This window comes from Lactuca sativa, chromosome 4 (genome assembly GCF_002870075.4).
Source record: "Lactuca sativa cultivar Salinas chromosome 4, Lsat_Salinas_v11, whole genome shotgun sequence".
NCBI classification, from domain to species: domain Eukaryota; kingdom Viridiplantae; phylum Streptophyta; class Magnoliopsida; order Asterales; family Asteraceae; genus Lactuca; species Lactuca sativa.
Window position 1 is genome coordinate 111,739,776 of NC_056626.2, and position 19,754 is coordinate 111,759,529.

At 36.4% G+C, this 19,754-nt stretch overlaps 1 protein-coding gene and 2 long non-coding RNA genes across 6 annotated transcripts; all 3 read left to right on the forward strand.

Annotated features, from left to right (window-relative positions):
- Positions 1-2,442: 2,442 nt before the first annotated feature.
- On the forward strand, positions 2,443-4,384 carry LOC111887758 (uncharacterized). The gene is made up of 3 exons (XM_023883917.3): positions 2,443-2,600; positions 3,591-3,656; positions 4,075-4,384. Exons 1-3 carry the CDS (start codon positions 2,553-2,555, stop codon positions 4,120-4,122), a joined length of 162 nt encoding a protein of 53 aa, XP_023739685.1. The 5' UTR covers positions 2,443-2,552; the 3' UTR covers positions 4,123-4,384.
- A 1,319-nt stretch (positions 4,385-5,703) lies between these two features.
- On the forward strand, positions 5,704-14,669 carry LOC111887757 (uncharacterized). 4 transcript variants are annotated; one of them, XR_006190609.2, is made up of 11 exons: positions 5,704-6,133; positions 6,294-6,405; positions 7,391-12,190; positions 12,285-12,529; positions 12,633-12,688; positions 12,769-12,878; positions 12,961-13,042; positions 13,541-13,756; positions 13,984-14,361; positions 14,485-14,563; positions 14,645-14,669. It is a non-coding gene; the product is annotated as an uncharacterized LOC111887757 (long non-coding RNA). The 4 variants fall into 4 exon arrangements; XR_006190610.2 differs by having other exon boundaries at positions 12,769-12,840; XR_002848903.3 differs by having other exon boundaries at positions 12,769-13,042.
- A 586-nt stretch (positions 14,670-15,255) lies between these two features.
- Positions 15,256-16,758, forward strand: LOC128133253 (uncharacterized). The gene is made up of 4 exons (XR_008231660.1): positions 15,256-15,436; positions 15,532-15,950; positions 16,032-16,172; positions 16,283-16,758. It is a non-coding gene; the product is annotated as an uncharacterized LOC128133253 (long non-coding RNA).
- Positions 16,759-19,754: the final 2,996 nt, after the last annotated feature.

Sequence of the window (19,754 nt, forward strand, 5' to 3'; positions counted from 1 at the left end):
CATATACAACGTATTACAAATAAAATTAGTATCCATAAACATTATCTTGGGCATAGGATACAAAATGAATTAATAGTTTTGCTTTCTTCGGAAATAAAATCTATGACTATTAGAAAGATAAAAAATGCAAAATATTTTTCTATAAGTCACCAAGAGCAAATGACTATCATTTTAAGAGATGTGGATGTTTCGTCAAATGTTGTTTGCATTGAAGAATCATTTTCAGGGGTTTTAGATGTAAATGATACAATCGACCAAGGACTTTTTGATGTTTTACAAAATGAATTGAATTTGCTTGATCTTGACATTAATAATGTGCATGGACAAGGTTATAATAATGGATCAAATATGAAAGGAAAACATCAAAGAGTGCAAACAAAGCTTTTAGATATAAATTCCAGAGCTTTTTATACTCCTTGTGGTTGCCATAGTTTGAACTTAACTTTGTGTGATATGGCTAATACTTGTGGTAAAGCTAAAGTTTTTTTTTTTTTTTTTTTTTTTTTTTTTTTTTTTTGTTTTTTTTTTTTGGAACAATACAACATATCTATACAATTTTTGCAAATTCCACTAAGAGATGACAAATTCTAAAGATAATCTGAAAGGGTTAACTCATAAATCTTAGTCATCCACTTAGTGAGAGAGTCGTGTTGATAGTGTTAAAACTACAAGATTTCAAATTTTTGACATACAAAAGGCTTTACTTCAAGTAGCCAAAAATGATAATTATCTAAAAATAACAAGTGAAGCTAAATCTGTAGCAAAAAATAAGTTTGGTAACTTTGAGTTTATATTGGCTTTAGTAATTTGGTATGAAATGTTAAATACTGTTAATTTAGTTAGCAAACAATTGCAATAAAAAGATATGCTTATTGATGTTGCTATGGAAAAAAAAATAAAGGGGCTGATTTCGTTTTTTAAAGAATATAGAGAAAATGGTTTTTTAAATGCTTTAGAAACTGCAAAAGATATTGCCTTGAAAATGGGCAACGATCCAATATTTTCTAAAAAACATGAACCTAAAATTAAAAAACATTTTGATGAAATTTCATCTCATACTTCTTGTAGTGTTTCACAATCCGCGCAAGAGAAATTTAGGGTTAAATATTTTATTTATATTGTTGATCAAGCAATTACTGGTTTAACTACAGGTTTTGAACAATATCAACAATATGATAAAATATTTGGTTCTTTGTTTAATTTAGAAAAACTACATTCATTAGATGATATAACCTTAAAATCTTGTTGTAAGTCTTTTAAAACTTCATTCAAGAAAGATGAGCAATTGGATACTGATGAAAATGACTTGTATGTTGAGTTAAAATTATTTCTACATCTCTTGCCCAAAGAAAAAATGACAACAATTGACATTTTAAACTTTTTAAAACGTGTTGATTGTTTTACTATTACATCTATTGCATATAAAATTATATTGACTATTCCTGTTACTATTGCATCTGCAGAACGAAGTTTTTCAAAATTGAAGATTTTGAAGTCCTATTTACGATCTACAATAACTCAAGAACGACTTAATGGATTGGCTTTGATGATGATTGAGCATAACATGTTGGACAAAGTTACATATGAAGATGTTATTGAGAAATTTATTCCAACAAATATTAGGATGATGATAGTTTTCAAGTAGAAACCAATTTCTTTTTTGTGTATTATTTTGAATGAAGTTTTATTTTATGTATTTACAACAAAAAATTAAAATGTATATTTTTTTGCTTAAATTTTGAGATATTTCAAATTTTAGGGTCTATTTTTTATTAATTCGCACATAATTTCTAAAATATCGGGACCGCCTTCACCACACCCATCAGCCTCATATATCTAAACAATAAACTCCATCTAATAAATCTATATGGACGATTTACATGTTTTTGGCTTTAATCTATCTTTCATTCGGTCCGGTTTAGTTTTTCGATTTAATAGCTCGAACCACCACGAATGTTGCATACCCCGACTAGGTCTAGCTATGGTAGACATGACCACACCTGATTACAAATTATACCGTAAAGAGTAAATTACACGAATGGTCCCTATGATTTGGGGTAATTTGTGCGTTTGGTCCCTAACTTATTTTTTTTAACTCTGAAGGTCCCTACTGATTATTTTTATTATGTGTTTGGTCCATATTGTTTGTTTTTGTTATGCGTTTGGTCCATGTCATACCTAAAAAGACTATTATTTAAATATGGAAAACTGATAGGGTACGTAAGGTAAGGTGAGAAGGGTGAGATTAAGGTGTGTTTATTTAAATAAATTAAAAAATAAAGGGAGAAATAGACTTTTTATGTAAGACAGGGATCAAGCGCGTAATAAAAACAAACAATAGGGACCTTTCGAGTTAGTAGGGACCTTTCGAATTAAAAAAATAAGTTAGGAACCAAACGCACAAATTACCTTAGACCATTAGTAGTTTACTCTACCGTAAACCCACAAAACAAAACATCTGATGCTGCGAATTCTTCTAGGGCTTATGACCTGCGACTGATCTCTTCATTTACTCTTCAATTTCCCGATCAACGATTCTGCACATTTTCCCGATGGCGCCACCGCCCGGCCTTTACTCCGGTACCAGCACCTTCGCTTTGGTAAAAATCTTCACAATTTCCGCTCATCGATTTAAACTCCGGGACTGTATACTTATGTGTTTTTTTTTGCGTCGATTTCGTGCAAAATGTTTGATTTAATTGCTTTCCTCTACCTTCAGTTTATTCGACATGAAAATAAATGTTATTATTTGTGTGATCTGTCTTTCAATTGATTATCACGAGTTTAGCGTTTCATGTATTGATTCAATTTTGATTTGATGTGACGTAGGCTTTGCTTGTTTGTTTCTTTCTTTCTTAGATTTGCAGTGATTGTATTTTCAAAGAGCTATTAGCATTTGAAACATTAAAATCGACGTTCTGTTGCATATAAAACATTGTCCATTTGTCCTTTCGAAAATGATAAACGCAAATTCCATCTTATGATAATTGTGGAGTTTGTATAGACTGTGGAAATGTAAATTCACATGGTAACTTTGATATTCTGTATAAGAAATCTAAAATCATTTTCTTTTTCTTTTCTGAAAGCATTGTTCTTTTTTGCATTTCTGTAACTACTATTGCTAGAATGCTTTCCCATTTTATGCACCAACATTTCATTCCTCAAATGCTTATTTATGCAACAATGTTTCACTTTTTTATTAAATTATGCAACAATGATCGTTTTGTTTTACCAATTTATTCAACTTAAACTAATTATTTAGCCATGTTTCAACCGGTTATACTAGTAATTGGTAACATATTTTGGTTCTACAATGAAACGACATGTATAATTTCATATTTTATATTAAAAACCACTTTTGTTGCATAAAATGGGAAAATGGTTATTCGTTGTTACATAAATGTGCATTTCACTTTAAAAAGAATAATGGTTTGCTTGCAATGAATATCGTTACACATTTTGCAAAGGAATATTATGATTTTGGATTTTTGTTTATATGTGATATAAATGCTTTTCTTTTTGTTGGCTTTATCTGTTTTTTATTTCTTTGAGTCATGGGATTATGATTAATTTGGATCTTGATATTACAGGTGGCACGTGTGTCAGCCTTCTCTGTTGGAGTAGTTTATGGTAGCATCAAGCTCAAATACCTTAAGGTATTGGTACCTTTCTTATCAATTGATTTCATGTTTCTATGTGTTAATAGTTGTAGTTGAATTGTATCAATAATCTTTCTTGATATTTATGCCCTTATCAATTTGGAAGAGTTGAATTGCTATATTTTATTGATTTACCTAGTAATTCTAATATTTTATCGATTTAGCCATGAACTTTTATCATAAAAATACTAATCTAGTGGCTAAATTGATGAAAGTAAGGTATACTTGTATGTATTCTAACATTTTTTTAAACTGGTTAAAAGTTAAAATATAAGCATTCATATTTTATTGGTTTAGCGACTTAACTAATAATTTTTGTGCTGTGATTTTTTAAAATAAATTTTTAAACACCATTTTATTGATGCTTGTTAATTGTTATGCTTTTTTTTTTTTTTAATTTTATTATTATTAACAGGCGAAGGCTAAGTCACAAAGAAAAGCCGAGGCAAAGGCACACCACTAGAAGAAGTAAAATATGAAATAATTCTTTTGGCTTTTTATAGATATGATTTTGGATATTTTTTGGGTTAAAAGTATATTTTTGGTAGAAAATAATAAATAGTTGAGAACTTGAGATTTCTATCTATGGGCAAGAAAATGTCTTGAATTTATATCATCGGGTTAATGCATCTCGATGCACTTGTAGTTTTTGAATTGATCTTTGTTGTGATCTCGATGCACTTGTAGGTTTTGAAAATAATAAATAGTTATCTCTGTTTACTTTATTATTTTCATCTTTAGTCTCTTTATTAAAAATACTTAGAGGTTGTTTGATAGTTAAGTGAGAGAGACTGAGTCTCAAGTTCTAACTAAATTTGTTGTTTAGTCTATCGATTTAAGATACTTAGAGATTGTTTAATAGATACTAATTGAGTTTGATTGGGTGAGAGGCCGGACTAGAATCTGTCTCTGATTGAAACCATGATGTTTAATTATGTCTCTAACTAAGTGTGCTAAATGCTCAATATGACCATTTTATCCTTTTGTTTTGTGATGATTAATTTATTTTTTTCCATATCTTTGTCATCACTTTCATTATAAAATGTCAACACCATGATAACTACATTATATAGAAATACAAAATTTTGCTTGTTAGGCCCTTACTAAAAAACTTTTGTTTTGTGATGATTAAATTTTTTTTTCCATATCTTTGTCACCACTTTCATTATAAAATGTCAACACCATGATAACTACATTATATAGAAATACAAAAATTTGCTTGTTAGGCCCTTACTAAAAAGTATTTTATTATAAGTTACATTTATTTTTCCTGCATTTTTTTATAGAAACATTAAATTAAACAATGAAACTTTTTTAAAATACAACATTTTAATTAATACTTTTTTTTATAAAAAAAATTAACAATTTTTCCTAAAGAAAAAAAAATTGTTGTTTGTAACTGATTGTCCCTGAATTTCTACATATTTTACATAAAAATCACAAAATAAAAATTAAAAAGTATGCATTTAACAATGTACTATTTTCTTTTTCTTCCAATATAATAAAAATGTATGATTTGATTGTTTTGCTCCTCTATGTGTTAATAAAAATGTTGCTATTATGGGATCAAAATAAAAGAAAGTACTATGCCATTATGTTATACAAATAAAAGTATGATGTTGTTAAGGGATAAAATGCAAATTTTTTTTTAATAAACTCTTATAATACACGGGTTTCACACCTATATATATATATATATATATATATATATATATATATATATATATATATATATATATATATATATATATATAACTTACAAAGGAATTGAATGGACAAGGTAATAGAATGAATCATTACCAATCCATTTTTATGTTTGGTTACATTCACGAAATGGAATGAACAATTACTTCATGTTGTTTGGTAGACAAGAAACGCACATTGGATGGAATGAACATAATTATTAATGACAAAAATACAATTTTAAAATAAACACATATATTTACAATTTTTTACAAAGTTGTCTCATAAAAACATGTTTTATATCATGATAAATACATATTAAATACTTATAATGAATTATCTAGACCTTTGAATTGTTGCAAGTGAAGTGTAATGCAACCTAAATACTTGATATTCTAGAATCCATCTCATTATGATTCTGAGGAGAGTTAACATCGTCATCCTGCTCATTAATATGGTTACACGGTTTAAACTACATCATATGGTCACATTGACACCATTGTTAGGAGCATGAGTTTCCATGCACATTTCATTTGATAAGTGTCCATTCCATAACAACAACCAGTTTAAGCTACATCATGATAACTTCATACAAATAATAGCCACCAATTAAATAACAAACATAATCTCATAGTGTAACATTCATTATCACGTATTTTTCAAATTATAGCTTAAAAACCCAAAATGTTTGCATTTTCAGTCCGTACGCATGGCGTAAGTTGGAGCTACGCCTTGCGTAGCTCATTAATTTCGGGCACGAACTTTGGCTCGTGCACTGGGCGTATGTGGAGGTACGTCGGGCATACTCGTGTGGACTTCAAACCCAAATTTTTAGGGTTTGGACTATATTTAAATAACTTTATGGCCTTGAACCCTCTCTTACATCCAACCACCATCCCTCTTAGCCCTCATCTCGAAACCCTAATTCTTGTGTGTGTATGTGTTTTGAAGCTCTTGAGTGATATTTTGGTGTTCTTGGTGGTGAAGGAAGATCTTTGGAAAACTAGTGTTGTACTCAAGCTTTTGGATCCAGATTCTTCACATCTTTGTGCATCTCCAGGAGGTATAAAGTTCAAATTTTGATGCTTTCCTTGCTATATTTTGTTAGGTTGCAAGTTATGACCTTTTTATCCCAATAACCTTGGTCTTATGAGAATGCTCCACTACAGACCATCTGAGCTGTCCTTTCAGGCATTTCTGAGTGTTTGGTAACATAAAAATGCAAGCTTGGTCCTTTGTTTTCATCCATGCAAGAGTTACTGAGTTTTAGATGGAAATATAAGTTAGGGTTTTGGTTTTGATCTCCTTTTTTCCATGCAAAGGCATATAGGTTACAACTTTATGACTTTAGACGTTCATTAGGCTTAGATCTAAAGTTTGGATGTTAAATCTTAAAGCATTAAGACCTTATTAGAGAATTTGACCTTCTGAAGGGTATGTTGGGCGTAACCCTGGGTATGCTGGGCATAGAGGGTTGCTGCCCCGTAGTCCTTCCAAGGAAAAGTAGTACGCTAGGCGTAATTAGGAGTACGAAGGGAGTACTCCCAGAAAACCCGCTTGGGCCATTTTTGGGCCTTGGGTTGTTAGGGGATTTGGGCCTTGTATTTTGGGCATACATGGAAAGGGCAAAATGGCCTTTTACCCTTGGTAAGATAAAATAAGATTTTGGATCATTAATTATAGGTTAAACCCTGATTATTAATTAGGGTTGTTATTGGGTTATGATTAGTGTGAGGAGCTGTGTTGGCAGCATCTCGAGTGTGACTGAGTTATCTTTAGTTAGAGGTGAGGCTTCTCACTGTGCTTGTGGGTTGAATGCACTAATACCGACCCACTAAATTGTGTATGTATGGTTCTAGCTGCTTTGTGACTCTTACGTGTTTGTATGTTGGGTTGAAATAAACCCATGACTGGGCCCCAGGGCTAGGTCCGTGATTGTTTATTGGGTTGAAATATACCTCAGAGCTAGGCCCAATTGCATGATTGGTATGTGGTACTTTGGGGAAATCACTAAGCTTTATGCTTACAACTTACGTTTATGGTTTCAGGTTCTTCTGGTACGAAAGGGAAGGGCCCAACGTGATGGCACAACATCCTCCCCTCATGATTTCCACACTATATTGGATATTTGTACTATGATGTTTTTGATATTGTACTTTGTGATTGAGTTTGAGATATTTGATGAATGAAACTAATGGTTTTAAAAATAAAAAAAAATATCTCATTTTTTGGGTCGTTACAAGTTGATATCAAAGCCTTGGTTTGATGGATTCAGGCACACTTTTCGGGTGTGTTAGAACTCAAACTGAGGAAATGATAATCTTTTCAAAAGAAAATTTTAATTTCTAAAAAGATTTTTACTAAGTGAAAAGGGGGTGTGATGCGTGCGATCAACCGATCTCAAGTAAGTGGTTCCCAAAATATCTATACCCATGTATTTTAGATATGCGAATTGCATGCTAGTGTAGGGATAAGGATACCTTCAGGAATCATATGATAGAATTGTCTGATTTTGTATGATGCCTTATATCCTAGGAAGATTGGATGCTAAGTGTTACTTTAAATTGATATCGACTTAGTTTTTTGCTAAGTGTATGCTTTAAAAGTTGTATATGATTAGGTTCATATAGCCCTATAATGATCAGTTTAGCCTCATTTCCTGTTCCTTGTGTGGTTGTGGATTTAGGGTAGAATCATTATTCGACAGTCTTTGTGATCCCATTTTGTGTACAACATGCATGCATAAGGCAAATAACGGTGTTGGTTGAGGTTCTCGGTATTGTAGGACGGTTGAATTGGGGATTCCTAGGAGAACCTAGGAATGCCATAACATTATTTGCATGTTGATTAGCATAGGGATGGTGTATATTCATCTAGTGTGGTGACTTAGGGGTTTCAGGACGGTTCTTGAGGAAAGTACAGATAGGTGTGGAAGGTAGTATTGGGGTCATACTACTAAAAGCATAGGATATGTACCTGAGATAAGAGCAATTTTGGAACTTCTAAGGATCTTGTACAAAAGAAGTCTCCTTGAAATTATGGTGATCGTTTGTGTGTTTGTAGTTCAGTTGAGTATGGTGTCTACTCGAGGAGGAGCTTATGGATCTGGTTCCGACGCTGGTGCCGCATCCATTGATGAGCGGTTGCGAAAGTTTATCACTTATGAGATCACTCACGGTATTATGGAGTCTACCCCTGTGATTTTCGATACCATCAAGGAGGGGATTATGGAGCTTTTGGATGAGCGACTCGGAGCCCTTCGGGCGGAGATCGCTTTGGGACAGTTAGGAGCACGAACACCTTCATTTAGGGAGTTTAAGGCCTGTGGAGCTCTAGAGTTCTTTGGGGCTAAGGATCCCATTGCCAGCCATGGGTGGATCACTGACATGGAAAATGCTCAGCGAACAAGCTTCTACCCTAAAGGGGTAAAAGTGGGATCCGTCACCTGCCTTTTGAGAGACCGAGCCCGAGACTGGTGGGAGGAGGGCGGTTGTGCGTTGGGGACTGAGGCGGTGTGTCGCGGATGAGGAGATGAAGAAGACAAGGTAGCATGATATGCTGAAGGATGAGATCAGAGAGTTTGTGAGCTATTCACGGTGCAAGACCCTAAATGATATGATTGCGAGGGCCTGAGAACGAGAGATAGAGTTGGGGCTTCGGACGAACCACAAGCCGGAGCAGGTGTTGTAACGCTTGTTCCAGGTATCATTTATTTCTCTAAAATTTTAGGGTTTTGGATCGGGACTCGACGAGTTGGGGAGCTCCAACTCGTCAAGTAGGAATCATTATGGACGCGGGATGAAGGGTCTACTCGACGAGTTGGAAAGGAAAACCCTAATTTTTCGGGTTATGACTTCCTTGCTACGCGTATGGGTCCTGTGCTTTCAGTAATATAGGCCCATACTACCTTCCACACCTACCCATATTTTTCTCAAGTATCACCACAACACCCTAATATTATACATAAGCATGGTGTGCACTCAATCCTCACTCTTAGAGGAAGGCTAAATATCGTGTGACTGGTTTACTGACCCCGCACAACCCACCCATGAAACTTCCACCAACCTTGCAACACTCGTGTATGCTAGCCATACATAACGTTGGCCCCTATAGACTTTCGAATACCTGATCCTACCCTAAGCCCTTCATCAAACAAGAACATGAAATAAGGCCAAACCAAACATTCTTAGGCTATAAGATCTTAATTATGTACATCCGTGATGCATACACTAAGCAAATACAGTAATGATGTCAATTTCATATAAGGAAAAACCCTAGGCTATCAGGCATCATATAATCAGGCAATTCTATCATGCAATTCCTGAAGATCCCCAGCCTAGTACTAGCATGCTGTTCTAACATATCACAAAATCAAATAATCCGTAAGGTATGTTGGGGTCTACTTACTGGCTCCGACTGATCGTACACTTGCATCATCCTTTAGTATTTTGAAAACCATTTGAAAAGTCATTTTAAAATCCTGTCCTTAGTTTGAGACTGGAGACACACGAGTGTTTCCTCCAATTTACTCAAACCAAGGCTCTGATACCAACTTGTAACACCTGTAAAAAAATCATGCCAATTTAAAACTTTGTAAATCATTCAAAAACCAATAATTATTACAAATTTGTTTTCAAAATGGCTTCATGTCAGAGTATCCCAAAATCAAATCATAAAAATATAAGGAGGTGTACGATCACGCCTTTGCCTTCCCGCGATTAGAAAAAGTACCTGAAACAAAATCAGCAACTGTAACCCGAAGCTTAGTGAGTTCCCCCAAAATACCAAGGCCATGCAAACCATATCAACATCATATATACAAACAACATGCATAATGAGCCATCAGCCTGACTGGACCGCCTCGCAGGGCCATCAATTTATATGGACCGCTCTCCGAGCCATCGGAACGTCTGGACTACCTCTCAGGGCCTTCAGCCTATCCAGACCGCTCGCCGGGCCTTCAGCCTGACTAGTATGCCCTCCCGGCCTGCAGTCTATCCGGTCTGCCCTGGGTATGTTGGCCTTCAGCACAAAGCAGTTCCGCCTCAACCTAACCCCCAAATCAGACAATCATGTGCACATAAATATCATATGCTATCTAGCATGTACAAATAGTCATACAGATCTAACAGATCACTAACATAGTAACATCCTATAACCAGGATACTGACCTAACCGGTCTCTAACATAGCATTATCCTATATACCAGGATACCGACCTACCAGGTCACTAAACATATCACCATCCTAATTACCAGGATGCAAATCAATAAGCATATGATGCAATAAACCTAGATACAAATCCAAAAAGGGCCGAAATTGGTGCCTTCGACCCTGTTAGTATAGTGAGGACAACTCACCTCACAAGTAGCTCGGGATGATAAATGTCAAACTCCGCAAATACAGCTCCCAACTCAAGCACCTAAATCCACCAATGATCCACTTTCATAAATTTCCAAATTACTAAAATACCCCCATAAGTCAAACTGGTCAACCCTTGGCCAAAGTCAAAGTCAACGGTCAAGGTCAACAGTCCATGTTGACCCAACTTGTCCAGTGTAGCCCACTGACTTGTCGAGTTCTTCTAGAACTTGAGAAATCGTGAAAACCCTAGTTGACTTGACGATTTTCCAGACAACTCGTCGAGTCCATGCGATGTCCAAATGTTAGGAAACCCCTAACTAACTCGTCGAGCCATCTCACTGACTCGTCGAGTCCATGCAGAAACCAAAAACAACCAATCTTCATCTGACTCGTCGAGTTGACCATGCAACTCGTCGAGCCCCTTCAATCCATTTCTCATTCAGACGTTTTTAAGCTATCCCAAAGCTCCAAATTGTAGATCTAGCTTCCTCAGGCATATTTACCACCTAAAGTTGCAAACTTTACATGCATGCAAGGTCTTAAAGGCCAAAACCAAGCCAAAGAAGAATTTTTAGGTAAGGAGAAGTACATAACTTGCTAAAGACTAGAACTTTATGACTATAAGGGGCTACAGGAGTCCAGATCTGAAGTTACAATTTCAAATCATGCCTAAAACCATAAATAACTCCACAACAAACTAGAAATAACCCTAAACCTTTGCATGAAGAGATCTAGATAGAGAGGAGCCAAGGTAACGACTTGTTACCTTCAAGATGATGCTAAGATGAAGTAGAAGTCAGATCCGCAAGCCTCTCGTTGCTCCAACACTACTATAAAACAGGCCTTTAATGACGCGCAAACAATGACACTCGCTGATAGAGGACGCGCATTGGTGCGTGCCCTAAAAAATAATGTCAGTTTTGCAAAATTTGAAGAATAGAGGATACGCATTTGTGCGTGCCCCAAAATTAATGTCCAACGAAAAAAATTAAAAACACGGAAGGCACATAAATTTAAGTGGGCGTCGTGTAGAGATGTCGCTTTATAAAATTTTAATAAGCGTGTCCCTCTTTAATGCAACTAAGGGGGGAAACCAAATCCCCAAAAAATTCAAGTACCCGCCTTTCCCAAAAAATCGAACCTCACAATATCTTTCATGGATTCGGCGATTGGGAGTCTACGAATCCTCAAACTCGAAATGCCGGCGATTTTAAGGCTTTTCTTGTCCCCGATATCAAAGAAGAACTAGGGTTTTTACTTTTTATGATCTGGACCTCACAAGTTCGCACCCATGAACTAAGGCTTTTATTAGCCAATAGCATTCATTTTCACTGTTGTTGGTTCATCAGCCAATCGCCAACCACTGCTCGCAGCACTTGGCCGTCATCAGTTTTCCGATTCCGCCGACGATTATGCCAAGAGAAACTACGCCAACAATGTGTCTGGATACAATACCGTCATCGGATCTCTTACTTCTCAAAGAAGGTATGTCTCTCGCTGCTCTTTTTCCATTTCTTACTTAATCAACAGCAGTACACCGTTTTTCACTCCTCTCTTTCTCTCTCTACAAACAACCAAGAAGCAGCAGCAGCACAAGAAAGACGGGTGAAGGAAAAGGCTAGGGTTTTCTGCTCGATTCCACTGTTCACATTGATTTTCTCATCTAAATTTGAACTGTTTATGTTGATTTCATCTGTAAGCTAGGGTTTTCTGCTCAATTCCTCTATTAACATTGATTTTCTCATGTTTGGCACATGATTGAAGGTTGAAGGAGCCATGGAACACTGGTACATCTACTATTCTTGTTATAATGACACAGACCAGGTATATTCAATTTCTCAACTAGAATATGTGTGTTTGTGTGTGTGTATTGAAGTTAGTTACATGATTTTTGTTCATTTTCTGATGTTGTTCCTAATTTTTGAAGGCTTCTGGAGCTTATATCTTCAGTCTTAATGCCACATTTCCAATAAAATCTCAAGGGTAGGTCAACCATACTCTCTTGGGGAAGTTATCCACTACTGTTGTCTGTTGCAAGTGACTAACGCTTTCTTTTGTTACAGAAAGCTTTCACTATCGTAAGGGGCCCTCTAATGGATGAAGTGCACCAACAATTAATCTCCTGGATATATCAGGTCACCCGTGTATACAAGGAGAAGGAACATCCCTTACTGTGACATTTCTCTCTATTTATTATAATCCTAGCCAATCCATGTGAATTTCCTGTTTTAACCTTTATTGGGCCTTCTACACAGGAGACTTGAAAGTGGGTTTTGCTTCTAGCCTTGCCACCAGCTACTTGGTTCGACCATCTTCTGGACTTCGCTTCCGTTCTAGGTTTTGTTTCTCTCTTTCTCTTGAACACCGTATGATTCATCTTTATTATCTTTTATTTTTACATGATTTGAAAGAACGAAGATTGTATATTCCAACTCATTTGATTCTTGCTTCTTTTCAACAAAAATTAGAGTTTCAATTTGGAATCCAGTTCATAAGGTCTGCTTAGATATTGGTCGTATTTCATATTAAACTTTCAAATTTTCAACCATTTTCACTTTAATCCATCTTCTAGCATTCTCTTCATGTGAATATATTTTGAAGCCCTATGTTTATTCTCTTTTCTTCATCATGTCTGGAATCAATCCAGGTAAAGGGCTAGAACCCTAATTTCATTTCTAACTCAGTATTTTGAAAGTTTTTTTAATCAGATGTTGCACCTATAGTTTGTGTCTTTCTTATGTGATTTTGGTAAAACTTTCTCATTTTATGTAGCTACTTATCTTATTTAACTATAGCCTTATTTCTAAATAATATTTGTTTGTTTTTTGGAAGCAGTTATCATGTTAGCTAATTGGAGATTAGGATTAATCTTAAGAGAGGACAAGACAAGAGAAAACCTTGAATTTAAGGTTCAAGGGAGGAGCCCTAGGAAACGAGAGAAAAGAAGTTTTATGTGTCGTTTGGGGGGAAGGCAGTGTAACCTACATCAATTGATGATTCTACCCGTTTTCTAACCGGCGCTTGAAACAAAGCAGGAGTTGGTGTTCCATGGTAACGACACTTTCTTTTCTGTTCTTATCAGCTATGATTACCGCCTCACCGCCCTCCAATACTATTTCTCTCGCTTTTCTTTAATTCCTCTTGCTTTCTTCTTTGTTCTTCCTTCATCTTGTGCTCCCCTGTTCTTACTAAGAAGCAAGTTTTGCAAGTTTTTCGGTGATATTAATTCTCAGCAAAATGCACCATTTTTCTCTCATTTAATTGCACATAATTACTAGGTTTTCAGGGAACCATTTATGGACAAAATTGTACAGAAGAAAAAACAGCGTTTATTTCACAAGCGCATTGAATTTTTCTACAATTCAACCTGATTTTAGAATCTACCGACAAAGAGAATTTGAAAGAAGTCGATTCTGGTTTCAACCGGAGACTGCAGCAACAGATGAGAAGTTCACTGGAATGATTATTATTTTTTGTATCAAAAAGGTTGTTTATATTGCAGCCATGTTTCATATTCTGGTTGTTTTTGCTGGACCAAGTGGGAGTTACTTGTGTCTGTAGTATTTATTTATTTTTGATATTTGTTATCGTATCAAGTTTTTGATGTTTTTCAGTTGAGAAGTATTGTGTCCAAACAAGTAGGTCCCACTGACCAGGTAATCTTAAGCGTTTATATATTTTATTTAATTAAAAGTTTTTTTTTAATTACGTCTTACTTCTAGATAGAAGGGTAAAATGGACATTTATTTTTGTTAAGTATGGTTTTACTTTGTTTTCAGGGAAAGGCACAAGGGTGCATTACATGCCTATGTTCTTTCGCCAGTATTGTTTCACCACTAATTTTCAACCCTCTAACAGGTGATTAATTTTTTAACAATAGTAGCATACATTTTTTTATTAATTATAACCAAAACTAATGAATTTTATGGTTTTATACAGCTTTATTCTTATTTGACAATGCTCCATTTGAGTTTCCTGGTTTTAGTCTTGTGTGTGCTTCATTTGCTGTGGTAAGAAATATATTTTTTTTTCTTAATTGATTTTTGACATTTTATTGACCATAATCGAATATAAAAAAATAAGAAAATCTCAGTTTTATGTTGGGTGTTACATAAAAATCACATTCTTTATTCTGTTGTGCATAAGAAAAAAAACCTCTAACTACTTTCTATTAAAGGCTAAATGACCATTTTACCCTTTTGTTTGACATTTTATTGACCATAATCGGGTATAAAGAAGAAAAAAGATTTCAATTTTATGTTGGTTGTTACATCAAAACACATTCTTTATTCCTTGTGCATCAAAAGACCTCAATAACTACCATCTATTAAATTACCATTTTACCCTTTTGTCTAGATGCTTGCGTTCAGCCAGAGTGTCATGATCAGGGCCCCACCCCCACCTGTTCCGTATTTAAAACTTGACGACTCTTCCTTAGTGGAGGCTTAAACGATTCTAATCATGGTATTTTGTTTGTTGGCTTGGTATGGTGTATTTACTGTTATACCCATTCCATTCCTTACATTACTCAATCTTTGTTCACAGGAATGTTAGAAAAAAGGTGATGTTTTGAAGGCCGGTTGCTCTAGGAAGTGGGCCAGGGCATTGTAAGATCAATAATGGAGGATGTTGGCATATGGTTATAAAAGAAATAGCTATGTAGCAAGATTTTGATGGCATAGACAGCTTAAAAATTATCCCAAAGTTTTGATGGTATCATTTAAACAGGAGGTAACTATTATTTTCGTAAGTAGCATTAAGCATGCTAATTATCATCTTTTCCATATTTCTTTTGATTTGTTTGTCTTATTTGTGATTCTCTCAAGGCACGAGGCATAAGTTTTCTTCATCATTGCAACCCACCGATTATTCACCGTGATTAGAAGTCTTCAAATCTTCTTGTGGATAAGAATTAGACATGTTCAAGATGGGTAAGAAGAAGAAGAAGAAGACCGAGAAAAGTGCTGCAAAGATTGCATTACTTGTTGAAAATGTGATGGTTGAACTTGAAGTTGTAGCAGAAGAAGATGCAGAGCTAAACAGACAATCAAAACCAGCTATTAATAAACTCAAAAATTTGCCACTTCTAACTAAAGTACTATCTAAGTAAAGTCTCTTATTTGCAAAAGTCAAATATCTGTTACATAGTATTGTTTATATCATTTACCTTTTTTAAATTCTTAATGCAAGAAACAACTTCAATTAGAGTTTCTAGATCATGGAGTTCTAGAAGATCCTAACTCAGGTAGGTATAGAATCAACCAGGATTAATTATATGCCTTTTTTATGTTGTTATAACTAGTTATTAGTTGTTCTTATCCTCCAGTTCCCAATTCATTTAGATCAATATGATAGAAAAGAGCAATTAAAGAAAAGTGGGCTTGGAAAGGCTATTATGTTCTTGTCAAAATCTGATGAAGAGACCACATCCAATAGAAAGCTTGCTAAAGACTTGGTTGACAAAGGGGTAAGTATATATGGATGTTGAATAAAATAAAAATTCCCTCTTATCTTGATTATCATTAAAATTATAAATGTAATAAGGTGCAGTAGTTTATTTAGCTGTGGAATGTACAGAAAGTTTCAAGTTTCTTGGGGCATTCCCTGTTCTATTGGAGATGGGTGTACTTTCCGTTTGCAGCTTGGAGAGCATGTCCTCTCTTGACATGGTAAGTTTGGTTTGTCTTATCACTACCAGCCAATGGGAACAACCACCCCGGCCTTCATCCTGACATCAAGAGGGGTTGTGTGCAATTGGGGATGGACATCTTTTGAACTTTTTACTCAACACAAGCACAGGGGAATTAACAGATAGGAAAAATGTGTCACTTAGGAAAGAATTAAGAATGTTGTCACAGGCTGCAAGAGATGCTGGACCCATTAGAGAAGCTAAGGACAAACTGGAGAAGTGAGTTGAAGAGCTGACATGGAGATTAGACTTTGAAAAGCATTTGAGGTGTAACGTCCCAAAAATACGAGCCAAAAATTTCGTTTTTTAAACATGTACTTAGCAAAACATTTAGAAATTCAACAACCATTTCATTTCACAAAGATGTTGCATGTCGGAAAACATTGTCATAATCACAAAATGTCAGAGTACAATCTCCCAGGTAGATGTCATAATGCGGAATATAAGCAGGTGTGTGTGTGATGTACCGCTACCGCGCCAGCTCCTTCCCCTTCGACGAAGAGGTACCTGAAACCAAAACTGAAAACTGTAAGCACGAAGCTTAGTGAGTTCCCCCATAATACCCCATACCATGCAAGCATACAACATACAGCTAGGAGATACGGGCCTTGCCCACACTCATGAAGATACGGGCCTTGCCCACACTCCGCTAGCCGAGAGATACGGGCCTTGCCCACACTCCACTATCTGGGAGGTACGGGCCTCGCCCACACTCCACTCTCGGAGAGATACGGGCCTTGCCCACACTCAGCCGCTAACCCATAATATACAAGTATCACACAGACAACAAGTATAGACCACTCTATCATACTGGCACATATCATAATCAACTCAACCAAGAGATACGGGCTCGGCCCACACTCTAGTACTAACATCTCGTCTATACGGGCCGGTCTTGGTGCCTTAGACCCATTCCTACTGAAAGGAAACTCACCTCAAAGTAACTATCGATCTGCGTGGGAACTGACTGCCTGCTGCTACTGCCGCTCCGGAGATCTTCCGGCTATAATTCCCACAAAACCCTTAGTCAAATACTGCTAACCGATTTCAGGGTGAATTAACCATTTACCCTTACAAATCAAGAGTCAAGTCACAGTCAACTGCCAGTTGACCAGACTCGCCGAGTTGGCTAGCCAACTCGCCGAGTGCCTTTCCCTTAGCCTGACCATAAGTCCGTCTCTACTCGTCGAGTTAAGCGTAGACTCGACGAGTTTTCCTTCTATACCCATGGCCAATAGTCCTTCATCCTACTCGCCAACTTGTATGAACAACTCGTCGAGTTCATATTCATCCGAAGAACACTCTAAGCTGTGACTCGCCGAGTTGTATGAACAACTCGCCGAGTTGTTCTTGAGACAAGAAGATTGCCATGAACTCGCCAAGTCATGGCATTGACTCGCCGAGTGACTTCATGAGTGAGTCTGGCTTCCGACCCACTGAGTCATGCCCTATGACTCACCACTCCAACTCGCAACACAAAAAGGGGGAACAACCTGGGGACTCGTGACCCGACTCGCCGAGTCAAATGAATGACTCGCCGAGTCTGCCTCATGCAAAAACTATACATGCAATTTTGCTTGAATCCAGTCCATTCCATTCATAGATCTGGGTTCCTAGGGCCTGGTTTACACATAAAGTTTCCAACTTTACGTGTAGATAATCACCAATGAAGGTTTTAGGGCTCAAAGTTCACCAAAATGGGTAGATCTAGGACTTTCATGCAATAAGACTCCATAAAGGCAGTAGATCCAAGCTCCAGGGACTAAATCAGGCCTAGATCTAAAGGCTAACAACTTATTACAACCCACCAAGCACAAACAAGCTTGAAGAATGGCTCAAAAAGGACTTTCATGAAGCTATTAGGGACTACAAGCTTGAAAACAGAGGGGAAACGAACTATACCTCAAGGAAAATGTTGAGATGTCACAAAAATGCTTGGCCTCCTTCTCCTCTTCTTGATCTACTCTTCCTTCTCCTCAAAAACTTCAAGAACACACAAAAACACTTTAATCTCACAAGGAATAAGGGTAGCACGAGTTTGGGAGCTCTGAGGGTGAATGGGGGCGAGGTTGGGGCGGAAATGAGTGTCTAAATAGGGTGCAAACCCTTGAATTTTAGGGTTTCAACAGACAGCGGTGACTCGCCAAGTCCAGAATATGAACTCGCCGAGTCGCCAACTTAAACGTACCCCCGGACCGCGTCCCTACTCGGCGAGTCGGACCTACAACTCGCCGAGTTCAAGGCTAAAATGACAAATACTTAGATAAATTTTACGTACCAGTAACCAAGTGCTACATGAGGGTATATTTTTTTTTATTTCTTGTATCTAATTAGTTAGTAAATTTTTGTTACAACTTCTATTGATTTGTATTATCTTTCCATGGAACGATTATTTGTATGACATTAAATTTTATGCTATGGATTGTATTTTTTGTATATGATATTTTATTTTCTATTATGAGACATTAAATACAAATTTAATTTGAAAATTAGTAAATCTATAAATAATATTTTTTTTAAACATTTAAAATTATGATACGCAAAAATGTGTGTCATCTTCATTTATGACATGGCCTTTCTTGACAGGGTCTTTATTGATACGCATTGTGTGTCATTAACACGCACGTCGTAAGGTTACGACACGCGAATGCGTGTCGTCTTCCTTTATGACAGGGCCCTCCTTGATACGCATTGCGTGTCGTAAACGCGCGTCGTAATTACGCGTCGTAAATGAGCATCGTAAATGCGTGTCGTCTATAGACGACGCGCAAAAGCGCGTCGTCTCTCTTTATGACAAGGCCTTCCTTGACGCGCATTTGCGTGTCGTCTGAGCCTTTTACGACGCACAATGAGCGTCGTAAAAGGCTGTTTTTCTAGTAGTGCAAGCTCTTTAGACTTCAAGCTCTCTTCAAAAAAATCCTCCTTCCAAGCTTCTTAACACATAAAAATGGAGAGTAGATGCGATTAGGGTTTTCTGAGCTCAAGGGGGACGGTAAGGGAGGCAGAGGGAGGCTAATGACCCTTTAAATAGGGTGTAAAACCCTGGAAATTGGGGTTTCATTTTCTAGCTCCTACTCGTCGAGTTGGGGTCCTGCAACTCATCAAGTAGACCTCCTAAATTACGCTGCCTAATCCGCTTCTACACGACGTGTTGGGGCATCCAACTCGTCGAGTAGGTCTAAGCATGTGAATATAAAATTTAATTTTTATATCTGGGAGTCGGGGTGTTACACATGCACAAGTTAAACATCAAATTAATAGTGAGCACAAGTTGGACTACAAATGATAGTAGTTACTCTCCTATGACCAGGTTAAGCAACCAAGCACAAATTAAAATTAAGGGTGCTCTCTAACACAGTT